The sequence below is a fragment of the Diorhabda sublineata genome, chromosome 3 (assembly GCF_026230105.1).
Source record: "Diorhabda sublineata isolate icDioSubl1.1 chromosome 3, icDioSubl1.1, whole genome shotgun sequence".
Classification (NCBI taxonomy): Eukaryota; Metazoa; Arthropoda; class Insecta; order Coleoptera; family Chrysomelidae; genus Diorhabda; species Diorhabda sublineata.
Window position 1 is genome coordinate 16,720,411 of NC_079476.1, and position 18,582 is coordinate 16,738,992.

At 32.8% G+C, this 18,582-nt stretch overlaps 1 protein-coding gene across 2 annotated transcripts; it reads left to right on the top strand.

Annotated features, from left to right (window-relative positions):
- Positions 1-300: 300 nt before the first annotated feature.
- LOC130441629 (poly [ADP-ribose] polymerase tankyrase) lies at positions 301-16,372 on the top strand. Of its 2 annotated transcripts, XM_056775391.1 has the most exons (15): positions 301-646; positions 1,009-1,233; positions 1,519-1,822; positions 1,894-2,147; positions 3,377-3,557; positions 3,623-3,906; positions 3,978-4,206; positions 4,881-5,046; positions 5,884-6,103; positions 6,295-6,527; positions 6,812-7,313; positions 9,592-9,782; positions 9,845-10,137; positions 10,378-10,611; positions 12,937-16,372. In XM_056775391.1, the coding sequence occupies exons 1-15, from the start codon at positions 457-459 to the stop codon at positions 12,938-12,940; spliced, it is 3,510 nt and encodes a 1,169-aa protein (XP_056631369.1). In that variant the 5' UTR covers positions 301-456; the 3' UTR covers positions 12,941-16,372. The 2 variants fall into 2 exon arrangements, with proteins under 2 accessions (XP_056631369.1, XP_056631371.1); XM_056775393.1 differs by lacking the exon at positions 12,937-16,372 and having other exon boundaries at positions 309-646; positions 10,378-10,615.
- Positions 16,373-18,582: the final 2,210 nt, after the last annotated feature.

An 18,582-nucleotide genomic window follows, 5' to 3' on the forward strand; every position in this document is an offset into this window, starting at 1 on the left:
TTGCATATGTTCCACAAAAAAAGTATAAAATCAATTGAAACAAATAATTTAAGTTCATTAATTTCCATATTGGTTTCACCGTCAGCTTCATAAATGAGCATTTTTTATTATGATTTTATTTTATAATCTCCTTCATAAGTGCCTCAATAATAAAGTTTTATGAAATTTGAACGTAAGTGTGGAGCATACTCATATATCACGGATATTGGGAAACAGAAAAATAAAAATTGACATTTCAACAATTGTGTTGTGTCGCAAGAAACATAACGTCATAACATCATAATCCCAATATCCCCTCCTGAATTTACACAACAAAGCTGCAAAAGTGTAGTATTATGACTCAATAAAATCGATTAATTATAAGGCATAATGTGCAACTTTCTAATTTAAATGTTTGTAAAATAATACGATGAATAACAATGATGGCTAAGTTGTGATAATTGTTTATTTTTTGGAATGGCAAGTAGACGAGATGTTTTGAAAAATTCAATGGATTCGCTTCCAAGTGCCAGTGACCCTTTAAGGGATCTATTTGAAGCCTGTAAAGTTGGAGATATTTCCAGGGTAAGAAAATTAGTCACCCCGATTACTGTAAATGCTAGAGATACTGCTGGAAGGAAATCTACGCCTCTACACTTTGCTGCTGGTAAGTTGAACACTTGAAAAAAATTTGTTTCCGCACCTTATTGACTATTATAAAGTTATATTGATATTACATACATTCAACACTTTCCTAGTCTGTTAATTGCACACTACAAACGTAATGTACTATATTAGTATGATTGAAAAATATGCTTAATAAAATGCCTCTTATTAGTAGTGTTTTATTACATTTGAATATTAAACTTCTTAAATCCATATATGGCCAACAGTTATCAGAAAAATTAACTGCAACCCATAAAATTGATATACTATTAAACAAGGCTTTAATCTAAATGATTTTTATTAATATTTCTAATAATGAAACATGTATGCTTTACATGCAAATATCAATTTTTGTACACTCAGGTTATGGTAGGAGAGAAGTTGTAGAATTTCTTTTATCTGCTGGAGCTTCTATTCAGGCAAGAGATGATGGTGGATTGCATCCACTTCATAATGCATGTTCTTTTGGTCATGCTGATGTTGTTAGATTATTATTAGAAGCAGGTGCTAATCCAAATACTAGAGACAACTGGAATTACACTCCACTACATGAAGCTGCCATTAAAGGAAAAGTGGATGTTTGCATAGGTGAGGAATTATTTTTTTTAATAAATAGAAACATACTTATATAATATTTATAATCTAGTTCATTATTCATTTTTTGAACCTCAATCAAAAATACTTTTTACTGTTTACAACTTAATTCGATGGATTAAATGTTCCTTTTGCCTAATATTACTTCTTTTTATTCATTCCAATATAAGACAATCTGTATATTTTTATTTTAAAATTTGTTTCAAAGTGTTATAGAAAAAGATTAATGTATACAATGTTATAGTAAAGTGTGTCATCTAAAACCTATATTGTCATCAGCTCTTCTTCAACATGGTGCTGATGTTAACATTCGTAACACAGAAGGTAAAACCCCTTTAGAAGTAGCAGATGTTTCAACTCGGCCAGTACTGACCGGCGAATATCGAAAAGATGAACTTTTGGAAGCTGCCAGATCTGGAGCAGAAGATCGACTTTTATCTCTACTCAATCCATTAAATGTCAATTGCCATGCAAGTGATGGAAGAAGATCAACCCCTCTTCATTTAGCTGCTGGTTATAATAGAAATAGAGTAGTGCAGCTATTACTTCAAAATGGAGCTGATGTCCATGCTAAAGATAAAGGGTGAGAATCAACTTGAATGTTATATAGCAAAAATTAATATATACTTCCATATTTTTATCATATTATTTCAGAGGTTTGGTTCCTTTACATAATGCGTGTTCATATGGTCACTTTGAAGTTACTGAAATGTTGATCAAACATGGAGCAAATGTGAATGCAAATGATCTTTGGGCGTTTACACCACTACATGAAGCAGCATCAAAATCGAGATTAGAAGTTTGTTCGTTATTATTAGCCGAAGGTGCTGATCCACATCAACTCAATTGTCATTCCAAATCAGCCATAGATGTTGCTCCTACAAGAGAACTACAAGAAAAACTTGCATGTAAGTAATTCAGTAAATTTTTACTACAAATTCTATGTCTTTTTGGGAAAATATTTTTAGAGGTTTCTATGAATAAGTGCTTAATAATAATAAATATACTTTAATAGAATTATTGTAAACTAGAAGAAATGTGAAGTATTGTTTCATTCTGTTAATTAAGGAGCTAGCGAAGCACTAAGCTCTCATGCTCTGACTCAAAGCTGACATGGCAGTGTTGAAAAAAACTTATAAAATGGATGAGAGAGTCTCTTTAGAGTGATTCCATGTCGTGGAGGAACCTAAGCCATTACACTCATCAGTAAAGAAACACAAAGTCCTCCTGTGGTAACAGAAAATGTTCCTTCAGGAAGAGTTTGGGAAAGAGGAGAAACTCTGTTGATGACTTGTCGTGCTGGATTAATCCAAAAAGTTTCATAGTACTACTAACTTACTTTACTTAAGCCTTTCTACCTTTTCAGTTCTAAAGTTTGCTGGAGTTTAGTCATTACATAGGCTCTGTATTAATTATTCTTCTCCCATTCTCATAACATGGTAAAAACATCTTAGTTGTCCTTTCTGGATTTTGTTTGGTATCGGTTTTAACCTCAAATTTTTTCTTATGTTATTTCTTATTTTGTCGTATCTTGATTAATTCCCTATTTTTCTTAGAAATCTCATTTCTGTACTTTTTTTTGCTCTTGTGTTTCTATATGAGTGTTCATATCTGATCTGTATGTCAATATGGGTCTGACTACTTTTTTACATATTTCTGTTTTTGTTTTGTATTTCCTTTTTGGCTAGAAATTGTGTCTCAATTACATTGAATAATTTTCCAGCTGTTTCAGTTTTCTCCTTTATATCTTGTTTCAGTCTCCTGTTACTGTCAAAGGTATTTCATAATATGACTAGATCCAAAAAGTATTTTCTATAAAGGGAGACTACTGTCTTGGGAAACTTCTGCTGAGTTTAGGTTTAGAAGACACCGAAAGTATAGATTCTGTGAGAAGAAACTAAATGATTCACTATTGCAATCCTAAAGAAGAAACCTGTAGAAGAGAAAATTTACCTCCTTGAAGCCAGCACAGATACTAGAGTGCATTAGAATTCTGGAATTGGAAGAATAGCTGTAGATGAAGAAATTACCTCTGATAAGGAGAATAAATGTTGAATCTGCATGTACAAAGAAATAATATATCTCTTAAAATATCAAGTGAATGAAGTTCCGTATATAATGATATGTATTTTTTCAGATGAATATAAAGGTCATCTTCTTCTTGATGCTGCACGTCAGGCAGATACAACAAAACTGAAGAAATATTTAATTCCAGATATATTAAGTTTTAAACACCCTTATACTGGTGACACAGCTTTACATGCAGCCGTCAGCTCAATTTATCCTAAACGAAAACAAATATTAGAAACACTCATCAGGTAAATATTTACATTGAAATTCATAATTTTATATAATATGTATGGTTTTTTTTTTCATATTTTAGGAAAGGCGCTCCACTTAACGAAAAAAACAAAGACTTCCTAACTCCTCTTCATATAGCTGCCGATAATTCCCATTATGATCTTATGGATGTTTTACTGAGACATGGTGCCAAAGTGAATGCACTTGATGGACTTGGCCAAACAGCTCTTCATCGATGCGCCCGTGACGACAATGTACAAGCCTGTAGAATTCTCTTGAGTTACAGTGTTGATATTACAACCGTTTCTCTTCAAGGTTATACTGCTGCCCAAGTTGCCAGCGAAAACGTTTTGAAAATTCTTCAAGGTAATCCACTAATTTCATTTAGAATATGTTAATTGTGCTGAAGTGGATAGTGTAATTTTATTTTGGAATAGATCCTCCCACTGGCAGTGCCGATGTTGAATGTCAAATTCTAGAAGCCGCTAAATCTGGAGATTTGGATCAAGTTCAAAGACTGTTGGGATCGTATCCGCACATAGTAAATTGTAGAGATTTGGATGGTAGACATTCAACGCCCTTACATTTTGCATCTGGTTACAATAGAGTCTCAGTTGTCGAATTTTTATTACAACAAGGAGCAGATGTACACGCCAAAGATAAAGGGTAAGTTATATCAAAATATTTTATTGCCTAATTTAAGAGATCAGCAAATTTGCTATGCAGAAACAAACTAGATGAGTTATTTGGCAAAGTTTTGATAAGTGAAGATCTTCAAGAAGATTACTTGTGCTATGGTGGAGCAAATTCTGCTCTGTTTGCTGGCTAAGATGGTCCAAAACCAATGGTAAACCATCAATAGTATTCTGCTTAAAATAGTTTCTCAACTGTGAATCTGTCCTAACCTTCTCCCAGCTAGGGTAACTGGAGAGGTCAATATTGGTATAAATGTCCATGTCCAAGCAGAAATAAAGGATTTGAAAGAAATAAAAGGGAATGCATTTGAAGTACAGAATAGTTGCAAAGGAAGAAAGTGTGAATTTGTGTTTCTAGTTCAGTGAATTTGTTGAGAACTCGTAATGGTTGGGTTTTTATAAGGTGGGTTGGTTTGCACCTGCCGCCTCATCGAGTACTTTGAGCTGGATATCAGGTTATAGAATGCTTAAAGGATCAGGTAGTGTAACTGTAAGGAGTGTAGTGGTAGTGTAAAGAGTGTGCTCAGTAGGAATATCACCACAGTTCCAGAAATTACAGTAATAAGCATTTGTATTGTAATTATTTACTTAATTTGATATTCCAAACCTAGTTTTCGTTATAGTAATTTCTGTTTTTTCTTTCAGCGGCTTAGTTCCTTTGCACAACGCTTGTTCCTACGGACATTACGAAGTGACTGAGCTGCTAGTTAAACATGGAGCTAGTGTAAATGTAGCCGATTTATGGAAATTTACTCCTCTTCATGAAGCAGCAGCTAAAGGCAAATATGAAATAGTGAAACTTTTATTAAAAGTGAGTATTCCTTCAAACAATCATTTTACAATTTAATCTTGAGATTTCCGTCTTGGAAAGACTGCAAATAGGTAGAGAATAATTTGTTCATGAACATATTAAGAAAACTTGATTAAAATGTAAAAAGAATTTATTAATAAAAGTGATCTGTTATAATATAATACAGACTTGATTTAAAAAAAATTAAATTCCATGTTTATGTTCTGGTTTAAAATTTTTTTACCAAATTATTATTACTATTAATATTAAACCCATAAACAACAGAGACGGACCCAATCGCATTTAAGAAGATAAATATATCTGAAAAGTAAGCTTGTAGTGGGTGCTAGTGGAAAGACTGTGTAAGCCATTGGTGGAAAACTACATGAAAAGCAAAAATGATAGAATTGAAACTGGAGAGGTGGAAAGAATATAGGGAATACGAGATTTGTTCCAATTTTATGGAGAAAATATTAACAAATGAAAATAAAATTGAAATAAGCATTAAACAAAATGAGAAGGTGAGAGAAGAGAATCAAGAAGTCAAGTAGTAGGTGAAAACACAAGAATATAAATGCCTTAAACAGGAGTGAGAAGTAATAATACATTTCATGGGATAGAGGAAAATGGGAATGAAAATATAGAAGAAATTAGAGCAAATATGGAAATAAAATGGAAAAAAGCAGAAATACTTGTTGAACTAATGGGTCTCCCTTGAATATCCCTATAATGATTTAATTTTCAAGTTACTTTAAATATTTATTTTTTTTTCACTTACTTTTGTTAACTTTGTTTATAAAATTTGATTTTTACGACACTGAACCATTACTTCTTCTCAATAATAATACATCTAAACAGCACGGAGCGGATCCTAGCAAGAAAAATCGAGACGGTGCCACACCGTTAGATTTAGTAAGAGAAAACGATCAAGATGTAGCCGATTTGCTGAAGGGCAACGCTGCGCTTTTGGATGCTGCCAAAAAGGGTAATTTAGCGAGAGTTCAAAGACTGGTGACCCCTGATAATATAAATTGCAGAGATGCACAAGGCAGAAATTCGACTCCGTTACATTTAGCAGGTAATTACTAAATTTATATATACAAATAGTATCCTTATTTTCATATCTTGGAAACCTTTCCTAACATCCCAATAATATTTTTTCAACATGGACTCTCTACGATTCAATGGGTGAATTAGTTGGCTTCTTTTTAATATGATCTTTATAAAGTATCGAACCTAAATAACGTAATGAATTATTTTTATTTTCAGCTGGTTATAATAATGTAGAAGTAGCAGAATTTCTCTTAGAAAATGGAGCAGATGTAAATGCTCAAGACAAAGGTGGCCTTATTCCTCTTCATAATGCTTCCAGCTATGGACATTTAGACATAGCAGCATTATTGATTAAGTATAATACTGTTGTAAATGCAACAGATAAATGGGGTTTTACACCGTTGCATGAGGCTGCACAAAAAGGACGAACTCAACTTTGTGCATTACTAGTGAGTACAGAAGATTTTTGTATTTTATCTAGAAACATGAATGAGAAATTAAAGAACATTTTAGTTCAGTAAAAAAGATATTTTGCAAGCAGTGATTGCTGACATTCATACTAAACACACTAAATTACCATCTCTACACATTCTTAATTATACCACCTTTTCCTTTGAGTGCTCCGGCTCGAAGGACCAGGAAGAATAATTATAAATATTGGTAGAACAAGTTGAAAAGTTAAAAAAATACTTTTATTATACATTTTATTATATTTATTTTTTTATTTACATAGTTGGCACACGGGGCAGATCCATTTCTCAAGAACCAAGAAGGTCAAGCTCCCGTAGATTTATCTTCTGCCGACGATGTGAGGTGTCTTTTACAAGACGCGATGGCATCCCAGCAAGGTGTGCCGACAACATCGGCTCCTCCTTCTAGACCACCATCAATAGCTCTATCTCATACTCCTAGTCCACCTCTTCCATCCACTAATGTAGAAACAGTAATAATGCCTTCGGGAGCGGCGGTACAACTTCTTGTTCCAATAGGTAGTAGAACCAGTGTGTCTATGGCTGCCGCAGATGGATGTTCTTCTGGAAAACTTGAAGGCAATGAGGGAGACGACGGTGCGATTTGTTCTGTTGCCAATTTCTTATCGAGCTTAAATTTAGAACATTTATTGGATATTTTCGAAAGGGAGCAAATTACTTTGGATATATTAGCGGAGATGTCGCATGACGATTTGAAGCAGATTGGAATATCGGCCTATGGTTTTAGACACAAGCTTATTAGAGGTTAGTCATGTAATTGTAAATTCATATCTGAATAAGGTTTCAATCGATGATAATTGGTCTATAGCACATGAGATAAGGAGAGAAAGGGCGAGAAAAAAAAAATTATGAATAAAAATAAGCCGCTATATTTTTTGTCATGCTGCCAATTTCTTCGATTCATAAAATACTACTTCTATATTAACAATTAAGGCCACAGGGTGGTTCATAAGCCTGTAACTAAACATTCCTCATAATTCAAAAAGGGGGAATGGACCACATGATGAAATTTGTTTTAAATTTTGTACTCAACTCGAGGATCCGCATTTAAATTTGTTTTTCATTTTCATTATTTTTTTGATGAACTTGACTTTTTGAATAATTTTTGTAACCCTGCTTCAAAAATCAGTAAATCCAATGGTTTTTCCTTTTCATTGTAAAATATACCCCTATGCATCGTTGTAACTCCAAATAACAATCTTACTGCAATGGTCCAAAAAAATGATTCTTTGGCAATTTTGATTTCAAATGAAGTTCTTTGATTGCAAAATTATTGGATCAGTGGGAAAGCTGAACAATTTTGGCTGGAACTTATGTATTAAGACCTGGTGGTGTGTCAATTTTCTGATAGCCTCTACCTTATTTTTGATAGTTGGATTGCAAACGACTCTTTCATTTTTTTGATCTTGAAGTAGTCTATTTACAACTGCTATCCCTTTGGAAGCTTCCCGTGGGAGCCGGTTTATGGAACAAAATTTTTTACTAAAATATTCTAAAAATTAGAATTACATTGATATTGATCAGCCAATATCAGTTGATAAGATTTAATTACAAAATTTGTCTCAATTTTTGGAACCGCTTTAGCACTTACACATACTTTAGTTAATAAAAAAAAATGGAATGCATAATTGGAGCTTATCAATTCTTTTCCTGAATAATCCTCAGAAATTTATTAATCGAAAAAAAAAATAAACCTCTTAGAATACATTTGTACATATATATATATATATATTTGTACATATACATTTGTATATATATATATATATATATATATATATATATATATATATATATATATATATATATATATATATATATATATATATATATATATATATATATATATATATATATATATATATATATATATACCTCCAAGATTATTCAGGAAAAGAATAAATAAGCTTCGAGCAAACTTTCATTTTTTTTATTTAATAAGGTGTTTCCTAATGTCGCAAGCACATAATCATTATTTTGAAACAACCCTTGTACATGTTAAAGAAAGAATTAATGAGCTTTGAGCATGCTTCCTATTTTTTTAAATAATTAGATTGTTTCTGATTACCCTAATAATTGTGATAATTATTTTGGAACAACCCTCACAGATTTATTCTGAGAAATATAATGTTCTTTAGTAAATAAAAAACTAAGGATTATTCAGGGAAAGAATCAAAAAGTTTTGAGCGTGTCTTCTATTTTTTTAACCAATAGACTGTTTCTAAATGTCATAAGCAGATAACTATTCTGTAACAACCACCATACAGGTGGATTTTGTGAGATACATGTTTTATAATAAATAAATACCTGAGGATGATTCAGAGAAAAAAATCAACGTTCTTAGAGTATGGCCTTTTCCCATCAAATTAACTATCTCCAAGTGCTAAAGCGATCACAATATTGAGATGAAATCTTTAATTGAGTCTTATCAATGGATATTGTCTAATCAATATAATTGGAATTCGAAAATAGCCTTTAGAACAGACGTAATTAGATTTTTAGATTATTTTTGTACCAAATTTGGGCCCTTGATAATTCCAGCCTGTTTTCTTCCATAGATTTTACATACTCATTGTCAACCCCACTGTGTTTCTGATTCTCCTTTGGTGAATTACTTTCCCTAAATTGTAAACAGAACTTTGGGTTGTTCCTTCTTAAATCAAAATCTGTCACTTTGTTCAGCTTATCCACTTTGTATCTATAATGTGCTGTTGCAGTTTTAACCTCAACGGAGGTAGGTAATCGAGGATAGATAGATGATCATAGGAAAACTGGGTGGTAGAGGATAAGGAGTCCCAATCTGGTACCCGAAAAATTATAAGGAAAAGAATAGAAGAAGAAAGATTCTATATTCTATTTCTCTGACTATGGAACCAGTTAATTAGTTCTGCTATTATCTTGTAGACCTTATTTCAGATTTACTAGAGGGTTGCATTAGATGATTGATAATCATCTGGTATCTTTTAAACTGTAGTGGAACATTTGGTACTTTCTATTGTCACCGCTAATTGGTAATTTTTTTTAGGGATGGAACGTTTAGTAGCCAGTTGTGGAGGTCTATGGACATCCCCATCTAATCCAGGAACGTTATTAGTTGATCTCCTATCCGATGACAAAGAATTTATTACAGTAGAAGAAGAAATGCAAAATAGTATAAGAGAGCACAGAGACAACGGTCATGCTGGTGGTATTTTTTCAAGATACAATATTATTAGGGTAACTAGACATATCAAATATTGTGATTTGCGGTCTATTTTATAAAATTGAACGTTTTGTAGATACAAAAAGTACAGAACAAGAAACTTTGGGAACGTTATACTCATCGAAGGAAAGAAGTAGCCGAAGAAAATAGTAATCAACCTTGTGAGAGGATGCTATTCCACGGTTCACCTTTTATTAATGCCATTGTACAAAAAGGTTTCGATGAGCGCCACGCTTATATAGGAGGGATGTTCGGCGCAGGAATTTACTTCGCTGAACATTCATCTAAAAGTAATCAGTACGTTTATGGAATAGGTGGAGGTACAGGGTGTCCCACGCATAAAGATAGGAGCTGCTACAGCTGTCATAGGTGAGTAAGGCATCTCGAAACCTTGAAGTAACTAGAAATAACAATTTATGAATCTCGACTTTATTTTGTTATAAGTTAGACAATATTTTCTTTGAAGTTTTATGCTATTTCGATACAAATGTCTCATGCATTAATAATAAACATTCTACAATTCTAGATTTTGATATAAAATTTAGTGTCGAATTTTATGAGGTAAAATTCTGTAGTGGAATTTTTAAATTGACGCTTTATTTTTTTCAGGCATCTTCTGTTATGTCGAGTAACATTAGGTAAATCTTTTCTTCAATTTAGCGCAATGAAAATGGCGCACGCTCCACCCGGTCATCATTCTGTTGCCGGAAGACCGTCGGCTGGGGGCTTAAATTTCCCGGAATATGTCGTATACAGGGGCGAACAGGCGTATCCGGAATATTTTATAACTTATCAAATTGTAAAACCAGAAGAATATTCGAGCAGTACCGATTCTGAAGTCAGGTAAACCAAAAGTATTAACTCTCATCTACATATTTTTTGGGAGAATTAAATCTGCATTTAATAGTATTTGGTGATATAGAAAACAGAACATGATTTTTTTAGAAATAATTTCTGGGGATTAATTTGTTTGAGTCAGGGAGATAATGCATAGAATTATGTTTCCTTTGGTATTCATCAGAGGCAATATGAGTGTTTTACATGTTCTACATTATATTCAGAAGCTGCCCAACACACTTTTCCAATAATTCAGATTTACATTGTTTTTTTCAAGGATTATAAAGTCTATTTGTTGCTTTAGCCCCTTAGATCTCTTGATATTTCACATAGAACATGTCCGGGAAATTATGAGAAGGATTATTCCATCTACCCCATCATCAACAAAGAAGAATCAACTCTATTTGTTGTTTTGGTCCCATTGATCTTTCGATATTTCACATACAACACCTATGGGTAATTATTGAAAGGATTATTCCATTTACCGCATCACTAAAAACTCTAGTGACACTTTGGCATGAGATGAAAGTAGACGGGATGAGATATCTCAAGGGGTACTTGATTGTTTCATTAGGAATACGCCCTAATGTGTTTTTGAGTGATAAAACTTCTTGGGCGTTCAACATATTATTAATTCATCCTTTTTTTTCTTTGGCGGAATTTATGTCATATATTGATAAATTACTTAATTCTAAGTCACGTGTATACAAAAAATTATTATAATTACATTGTTCATATTATTGTCCTTCCTAGCATGATGTAAAGACTACAAAGTGCGCTATAGCGCACCAACTGGGAAGCAGCCAATGAGAATTCGCTCCCAAAACGACGCGCCAATTTGGGAGCGAATTTTCATTGGCTCTTGAAAGATGCGCAGAACTATTCAAAAATGAGCCATCGGGAAGAACACACCTTGTAGTCTTTGCATCATGCCTCCTAGTATGTAATTTCGAATGGTGCTGCGGGTTGAGGGCTCAAAATAAAACTATCCAAGAGTTTTTTAAAATGCCAACATTTCGATCTTTTATTTGAGCTTTATCAAGGCTTCAACATTCGAGTTACCTCTGTGCCATATGTGTCGACCAAGAGATTCTTGCATGGTCTCTATCAGTGATGATTCTATTTGTTTCTATTCCTCATCAACATCCTCTATTTCTAGCTTTTTATTGCTCTTCGTTGTTACTGTTCTTTCTATATCCCTTTCTATTACTTCAGTTTTCAGTTTGTTCATGTAGGTATTTCTTGGTTGTCTAGGGTTTTTTCTTCTTAAAACGCCGGTTAGAAAGAAAACACTTTTATTATAGAATTTAAACAATGCAAACACTCTACTTATGCACAATGTAAATAAGAGAACTAAGGTTGATAGTAAAAATATTCATGTATGTGGTTTATTCGCTAAATTAGCGGGACACCGTCTTGACCACGCGGGATGCCATCTTAGTTGTGTGATCTTTACCGTCTATGCTTTACTCCCCTACTGACTCGAATGTTATTGTCGGCTTTAGGCTGCTGAAGAGAACTCGTGTTTCGTGCGTGGCTGTAGGATGGAGTAGAGCAATAATCTCGATCCTACATTCATATTAAACATAAATGATTCTAGAGAAGAAGATAATTAAAAATATTAATTGTATTTTGTTTTATACATCGTTGTATTGTTTGATATATGGCCAAAATTGAATTTTAGTAGTAGTAATGATTCGAAGTGTTCAATAACTGTATCAATTAAAAATGTAATGACTATTGCATCTGCATCCTGTGATAAGAAGTGTTAATCCATTACAACAATAGACTGAACTCAGAAACATTGCTAGACCGGATCAAGTCACTGTCCAAGCATGCTGCGCTAATGTGTTTGAGATAGTCATCACTTTTTTTTATTTTAATTTCTTACTTGAAATCCACTCTAACTAAATTAGTCAAGTCCTTTGCCTGTTTGTGCTTGAATACCCATCGATAAATCTTCAAAAAGAACTTTGTGACTACTGCGTTGGTTGTGTCAATCATATGTCTAGTATTAACCTATGTCACGTCTGCATAGAAATTTCTTTCTATTTTCTTTTGTCCTAAATTCTTCCATTTTATAGATGTTTTGTCGTTTGCAAATGAGAGGCTTTTTCCTACAATAATCATACATTATGATGTATTTTATAACTTTTTTAGGGCTAATTTGGTAATTCGTTCAAGTTCAATCCTGCATTTTTATCTTTGGGCGAGCTTTCAAATCAAATTACAATAATATATGTCTTAAGGTTACACAAGCTATTTCACTGGTTTGTTTTATTTTTGAATTGTACAAAAATTTATTTTAATTGAAAAATATTTCTATTGCAGGTGATTTCAGGAGCAATGGTTGTTGCTGCGACCTACCAAAACATTCAGAGAATATGTCTGTGGTTTGTTGTGCCACGCTCTGCGCTGTTTAGCACCGACAAGAAAACAATGTAGCTGCCAAGAGAGTAAATAACCAAATTTTTTGGGTAAAATTTTTAACAGATCTCGCAGTTTCATTGGAAATTTAAGTTTTATTATTAATTGTTCATTTAGACGGGACGTTTATTATCGAACATTTGCAGTTGTTTAAAATAGTATCAAAAAAATCGTTTTAAATAAATGTTTTACTAATGTATTAAGGAAAAGTAGAGCCTCGTCTAAATAGCTTTTGTATTGAAACATTCTGGCTTTTCATGTAAATATTGTTTTTTTTGAAAAAAATTTGGGTTATTCGAAAAATATCACTGGGTATTTGCTTAAACAAGTATAAAGGGAAAGAAAAAAATTTATGAGTAACTGCGTATCTATTACAAATTTTATCTGTATTAACAATTTGGAATAAAGGGTTTCCAAAAGTTTTTGAACAACAGTAAGTTTCAAATGAATGAAGAAAAAAAAATTGGGGACATGAAACTATATTTTTAGATGGTCTAAAATTTTTATACAATCCGGAACCTTTTTTAGAAGGCGATAATTTGGAGATTTTTAAATTGCAACCTTTTTCGAGTTTCAAGTAAGTCAAAGTGTTGAAATACAGGGTTTTCGAGATTTATTTTGAATTTGAAAATTATGGGGTTATCTCTCCCTAACAAAAAGTTTTAAACTATATAAAAATGTAGTTTTGGTTACATTTTCTAAATTCGGTTGTCACTTATGGAATCGTGACTTCTGGGAAACACTGTATCTAAACTATTGCGAGATTTTTTTATAATTCAACTTATAAGTAAAAATTGTGCGTAAATAATTATACAGCTTTTTTCAAGGCTAAATATTGTAAAAATTACTTGATCCAAATATCATCAAGCCTAGTACTTTAAAACTATCACAGGTTCCACGATATTGTTCTTCCATGTATTTCTATCTCTTCATTGTTCTCCCATGTTTATCTGTGTCGTCATTGTATTTCTGGGAATTCCCCGAAATCTGTTTGATGTACCAGAATCATCAAAGTTGAGAGCTAGTGAATTTGATATTCTGTTAATTTATATATTTTACATTCCATTACTTTTATCGTCAATCAAGCTGCATTTATTAAATGAGGGGTACCAAACCACAACATTAATTTCCAGTGTGCAAAGTCTCAATTATAATAACTTTCTCGAGCTGGTTAATGTACTCGGTAATCTATTCAATTCAAATTCAAACCTTGTACACCGTGACCTTAAAAGATCTTCTGCAGTATGGGGGAACCCAGTGTTTACAGCTGATATACTAATCCCACTCCTCTTAGAAATTTCAGAATGTGACAGTGCTGTAGCTGCCAAAGATCTTCTATCTCATACGCTCCCAGGTGTAGTGCTCTATAATTCTGTAGTGTCTCATACTTTATCTTCAGGTGTCCATCGAGGCGACAGTGCCCCGACAGGACTCTTGTTAGTATTTGTAAGTTGTTCTAATTTAGGATAATACATTAAACAAATCTTCTCTTTGTCTCAGTATCTGTAGATTGGATTCACCCTCTATTCACCTTTTCAAATACTTTATCTATTGTTCTGTTATTGACACCACAGAGTGGTTCAGGTCCTATGAAGGGTTTGTCTGCCCCTACTTTAGCGAGTCTGTCAGCTATTTCATTTCCCTCCACACAGGTGTGTTCTAAAATTCATTGTAGGATAACTTTATTCTTCTTGCTTACCCCATTTAACTTGTCCAGGCATTTCCAAACTAGTTTGGATTTTATATATTGGAGCTTCAAGCTCTAATGGTTACTTGGATATTGGGCAGCATGATGATTTCCTGTGGATGATAGTTCCTATCTAGATTATTCCTATGATTTGGAAAAATGATCTCGTGTCTGTAAAATAAGAGTTAAAATATTTTAAGTTTTTTTGAATACGAAGTCACACCAACATTACACCAGTGACAACTCTCCGAACATTCAAAGTCTTCTTCAGTCAAGAGTTTTCCAAAGTTTTCTGAAAAGTGGGACCATATTCTTGAGCTTGTTTCTTTTGATAAAAATGGTGTATTAGAACAGTGTCATTTTTTAACTTAAAGTTTAATGCTCTCATGGAAAACATCATCCGAGGACAAGCGGATACCTAAGAGAATCATAAATACCATATCCGATGGACTGATCAGGTTCACAAAGACTTACAAACAATAAACGTGGAGCTGAATTGTCGAGGGGGCCAAGGCTCGCACCGAGCTGTAGTAAGGATGGATCATTCCCTCTGATCTTTCACTGCTATGGTGAATTATGAATCTTTAACAAGTTGCCCTTTTAATGATTATTAAACCACCACTCGATAGGTTCTTGTGACTTGGGTAGAAATTTTTATTTTAGTTTAAGTTTTTTGGAAGGCCCTAAAATAATACTTGCAGAGCCGGATTGATTTTGATTGATCTGTAAAAGGACTTGTACCTTCTGCAGGACTTGAGTTGGGGTGTTATTGAGATGAGAAGTCAAAATGGCCTGGGGTTCGCGTGTATTTGAATGGGGTCAATGTGATGTTATTAAAATAAGAAGAGGAACGATTGGAGAGAGGTAATTTGGCTGATAAACGAGTTCAGAAAGCAGTACCATTGCCAGTAGTTGGGATGGGTTTTAATTGAAAACTATAAAATATGCCTGTTTCAATTTTCTCTGAATTTGACTGACTAAAATGATTTTCATCGAGATTTAAAGCTTTTGCTTTATCAGCCCAAACTTATTATGTACCTAACCAGAGATTCAGTGATTCGATGGTCATAGACAATTCAAATAATATAATAAGTAATTTGGAAGATATGATTGAGCAGAGTTGGTTAACCTAGTACAAGGTGGTTGATTTCATGTGTATGTTGGGCTAATTAGATTTTAAATTTTAGAAAAAAATGTCTATTTTAATGAACAATGTATTTCTTTATTTTTTATTAGTAACAGAACTAACATCAACTAAATTGTACCCAAAACCACGTGGCATCAAAAATTGTTGGGTTTTAGGCACTATTTTTTTCTTTTTCACTCTGTATCCATTACAATAGATTAATAGTTTGAATTATTATGGATTAAAAAATTTTAAAAACTTCTCGCATAGTAAAAAATGTGTTCATATTTTCAGTGTATATATAAGTGCGTAAAATACCATTTTTTTAGGCTAATGTCCGTTTTTGTTAATTTATTTTATATTGGAAGACTAATACTGAATACTTTCAGTAAAATGAAAATGTGATATAAATTTTTTCCTTTTTATTCGTTAAGTTACATGGTGTGGTTTGTTCAATAAAACTTTCAACTATACTTTCTTTGTGATTTATCCTAATCTATATGTAAATATATTATTTTATCTATAAATCTCTTCAATTTAATACTCCCAACAACGAGAGATTTCTTCTTCTACATCATCCTATATAAGCAGAGGTTGAGATTTACTGTTACAAATCCCCCCTGCGGAGCTAAATTTTTAGGTAAATTCATGTTGTAATATGAATTTTTCAAAGTCAAAGCGTTTCTACCAAGTCATGTAGTTCTTATACAAAGTTTTATTCGATATAAATATATATTTGACAGGAGATAATTCAACAAGTACTTTAATTGAAAACTAATGTAGGGCATTCATTCCCAAAGAAACTAGTGACACAAAAATTACCAGGATGCCAGGAAATCATGAAATCAAGTAGTTAGTAGAATATTATTTTCAAATTGAGATATGACCACTTTTCACACTTAATATAATTTAATACCTTAAAATTAACAAATCAAACTTATCACAACTGGATATTTTGGTAAATTTACTAATAGACCGGAATCCCTCGCCCTTTTTCGTAAGTGATTACTAACAAGCTAATTTTTCGTCAGTAGCTTCATTTTGACGAGACGCCCAACATTAGCTAGTACAAAAATTTCGTAAGTGGTAGCTAACAGGGGTAATGAGAACATAATTTGTTGATTTAGTGGTTATCAAAAATTCATTACTAACTGGTTTTTTTATTTATAATTCTTATAATAATAATCTAAATTAGCCGAAAAAATATTTGTCCTACAAAATGCTAGGTTTGATCAACGAGGTCCCATTTTTGCAACATGTACTATTTACGAGGTCATGAAAAATTATTACTAACCAGCTGATTTTTTTTTGTTGGTTAGTTAATAATTATATAATTTAACGCCCACATTGTCCTACACATTACGTGGAACGTTTTTCTAGTCCGACACTCTTAGGTTGTAGTACAAATACTAGATGTAAAAATAATTAGTATCAAGTTGAAACTTCGTGAGTAGCTTCGTTTCAATGAGACGCCCAAGAATTTCCTTTACGAAAATGCTCGATTGTGGTAGCTAACAGGGGTAATGAGGACATAATTTGTTGATTTAGTGGTTATCAAAAATTTATTACTAACTGGTTTTTTAATTTATAATTCTTATAATAATAATCTAAAGTAGCCGAAAAAATATTTGTCCTACAAAATGCTAGGTTTGATCAACGAGGTCCCATTTTTGCAACATGTACTATTTAAGAGGTCATGAAAAATTATTACTAACCAGCTGATTTTTTTTTTGTTGGTTAGTTAATAATTATATAATTTAACGCCCACATTGTCCTACAAATTGCATGGTATATTTTGCTGATCCTCCAATGGAATTTGAAATTCATAACAATAAAAATCTATTCATTCTGTACATTTTTCTATTGGAGTTTAGTTATATTAGTACGCATGCGCGCGATGCTGCGTACTGTGTTTAGTTACTCCATGCTGAAGCCGACTATAACCGTGCTGTTCTTTTCTGTTGACCACGTGTTGGACGCTCTGAAATAACTTACATTTTTTTTTTAATTGCTCAGCAAAAATGGAGTGTTTTTTATGCAGTGTATTGTGTGATAACCCTCGCTTTAGAGAGAAACGCGAAGAGATCAAGAAATTTTGCTTTCTTGTCGAACTTTTTTGTCTGCTCGAAAGCATCATAAACATAAATATAGTAATGTCGTATTACCGGAAAATTGGAATGACGACATAATCGATACTAGTAAAATTCAAAAGGTGGAGTATCTCACGCAAATTAATGATTCACCCACGGATCCATCAGTTGTGAAAGAGACGATGCGAAGAAGTTTGCAAATCGCTTCGGAATGCCAGAAAAATTTCTTCAGTGTTACTTACGATTTAGCCATGGCTAAGATTGCTTTACGGATACAGAGTGCCGAGGACGAATTTCAAAAACTTTTCATTAATTTTGGATCTTTCCATATAATGTTATCATTCATGAAAGCAATCGGGAAATTTATAAGTGGATCTGGTTTAACAAATATTCTTATAGATAGCGAAATTTTAGCCAGTGGTTCTATCAATTCGTTTTTAAGTGGAAAACATTTTAATCGGTGTAGAAAGATTCATCCTCTACTCTCCCTTGCTTTGCAGATTTTGCATTTGGAGGGGTTTTTACAGCAACATGATGAGAACCTGGAAAATATCCAAGAGTATTTACAAATATTTAATAAAGAAAAAAATGAGGACCCACAAATAACCAATGAGAATTTGAAAAAGTTATTTGAAAAATATGAACAA

Excerpts from the sequence above, each read along its gene's own strand:
- LOC130441629 (XM_056775391.1), top strand. The coding sequence starts at position 457 with ATGGCAAGTAGACGAGATGTTTTGAAAAATTCAATGGATTCGCTTCCA. Across the intron at positions 647-1,008 it reads GCCTCTACACTTTGCTGCTG|GTTATGGTAGGAGAGAAGTT; the intron begins GTAAGTTGAACA and ends TTGTACACTCAG. Across the intron at positions 2,148-3,376 it reads ACTACAAGAAAAACTTGCAT|ATGAATATAAAGGTCATCTT; the intron begins GTAAGTAATTCA and ends GTATTTTTTCAG.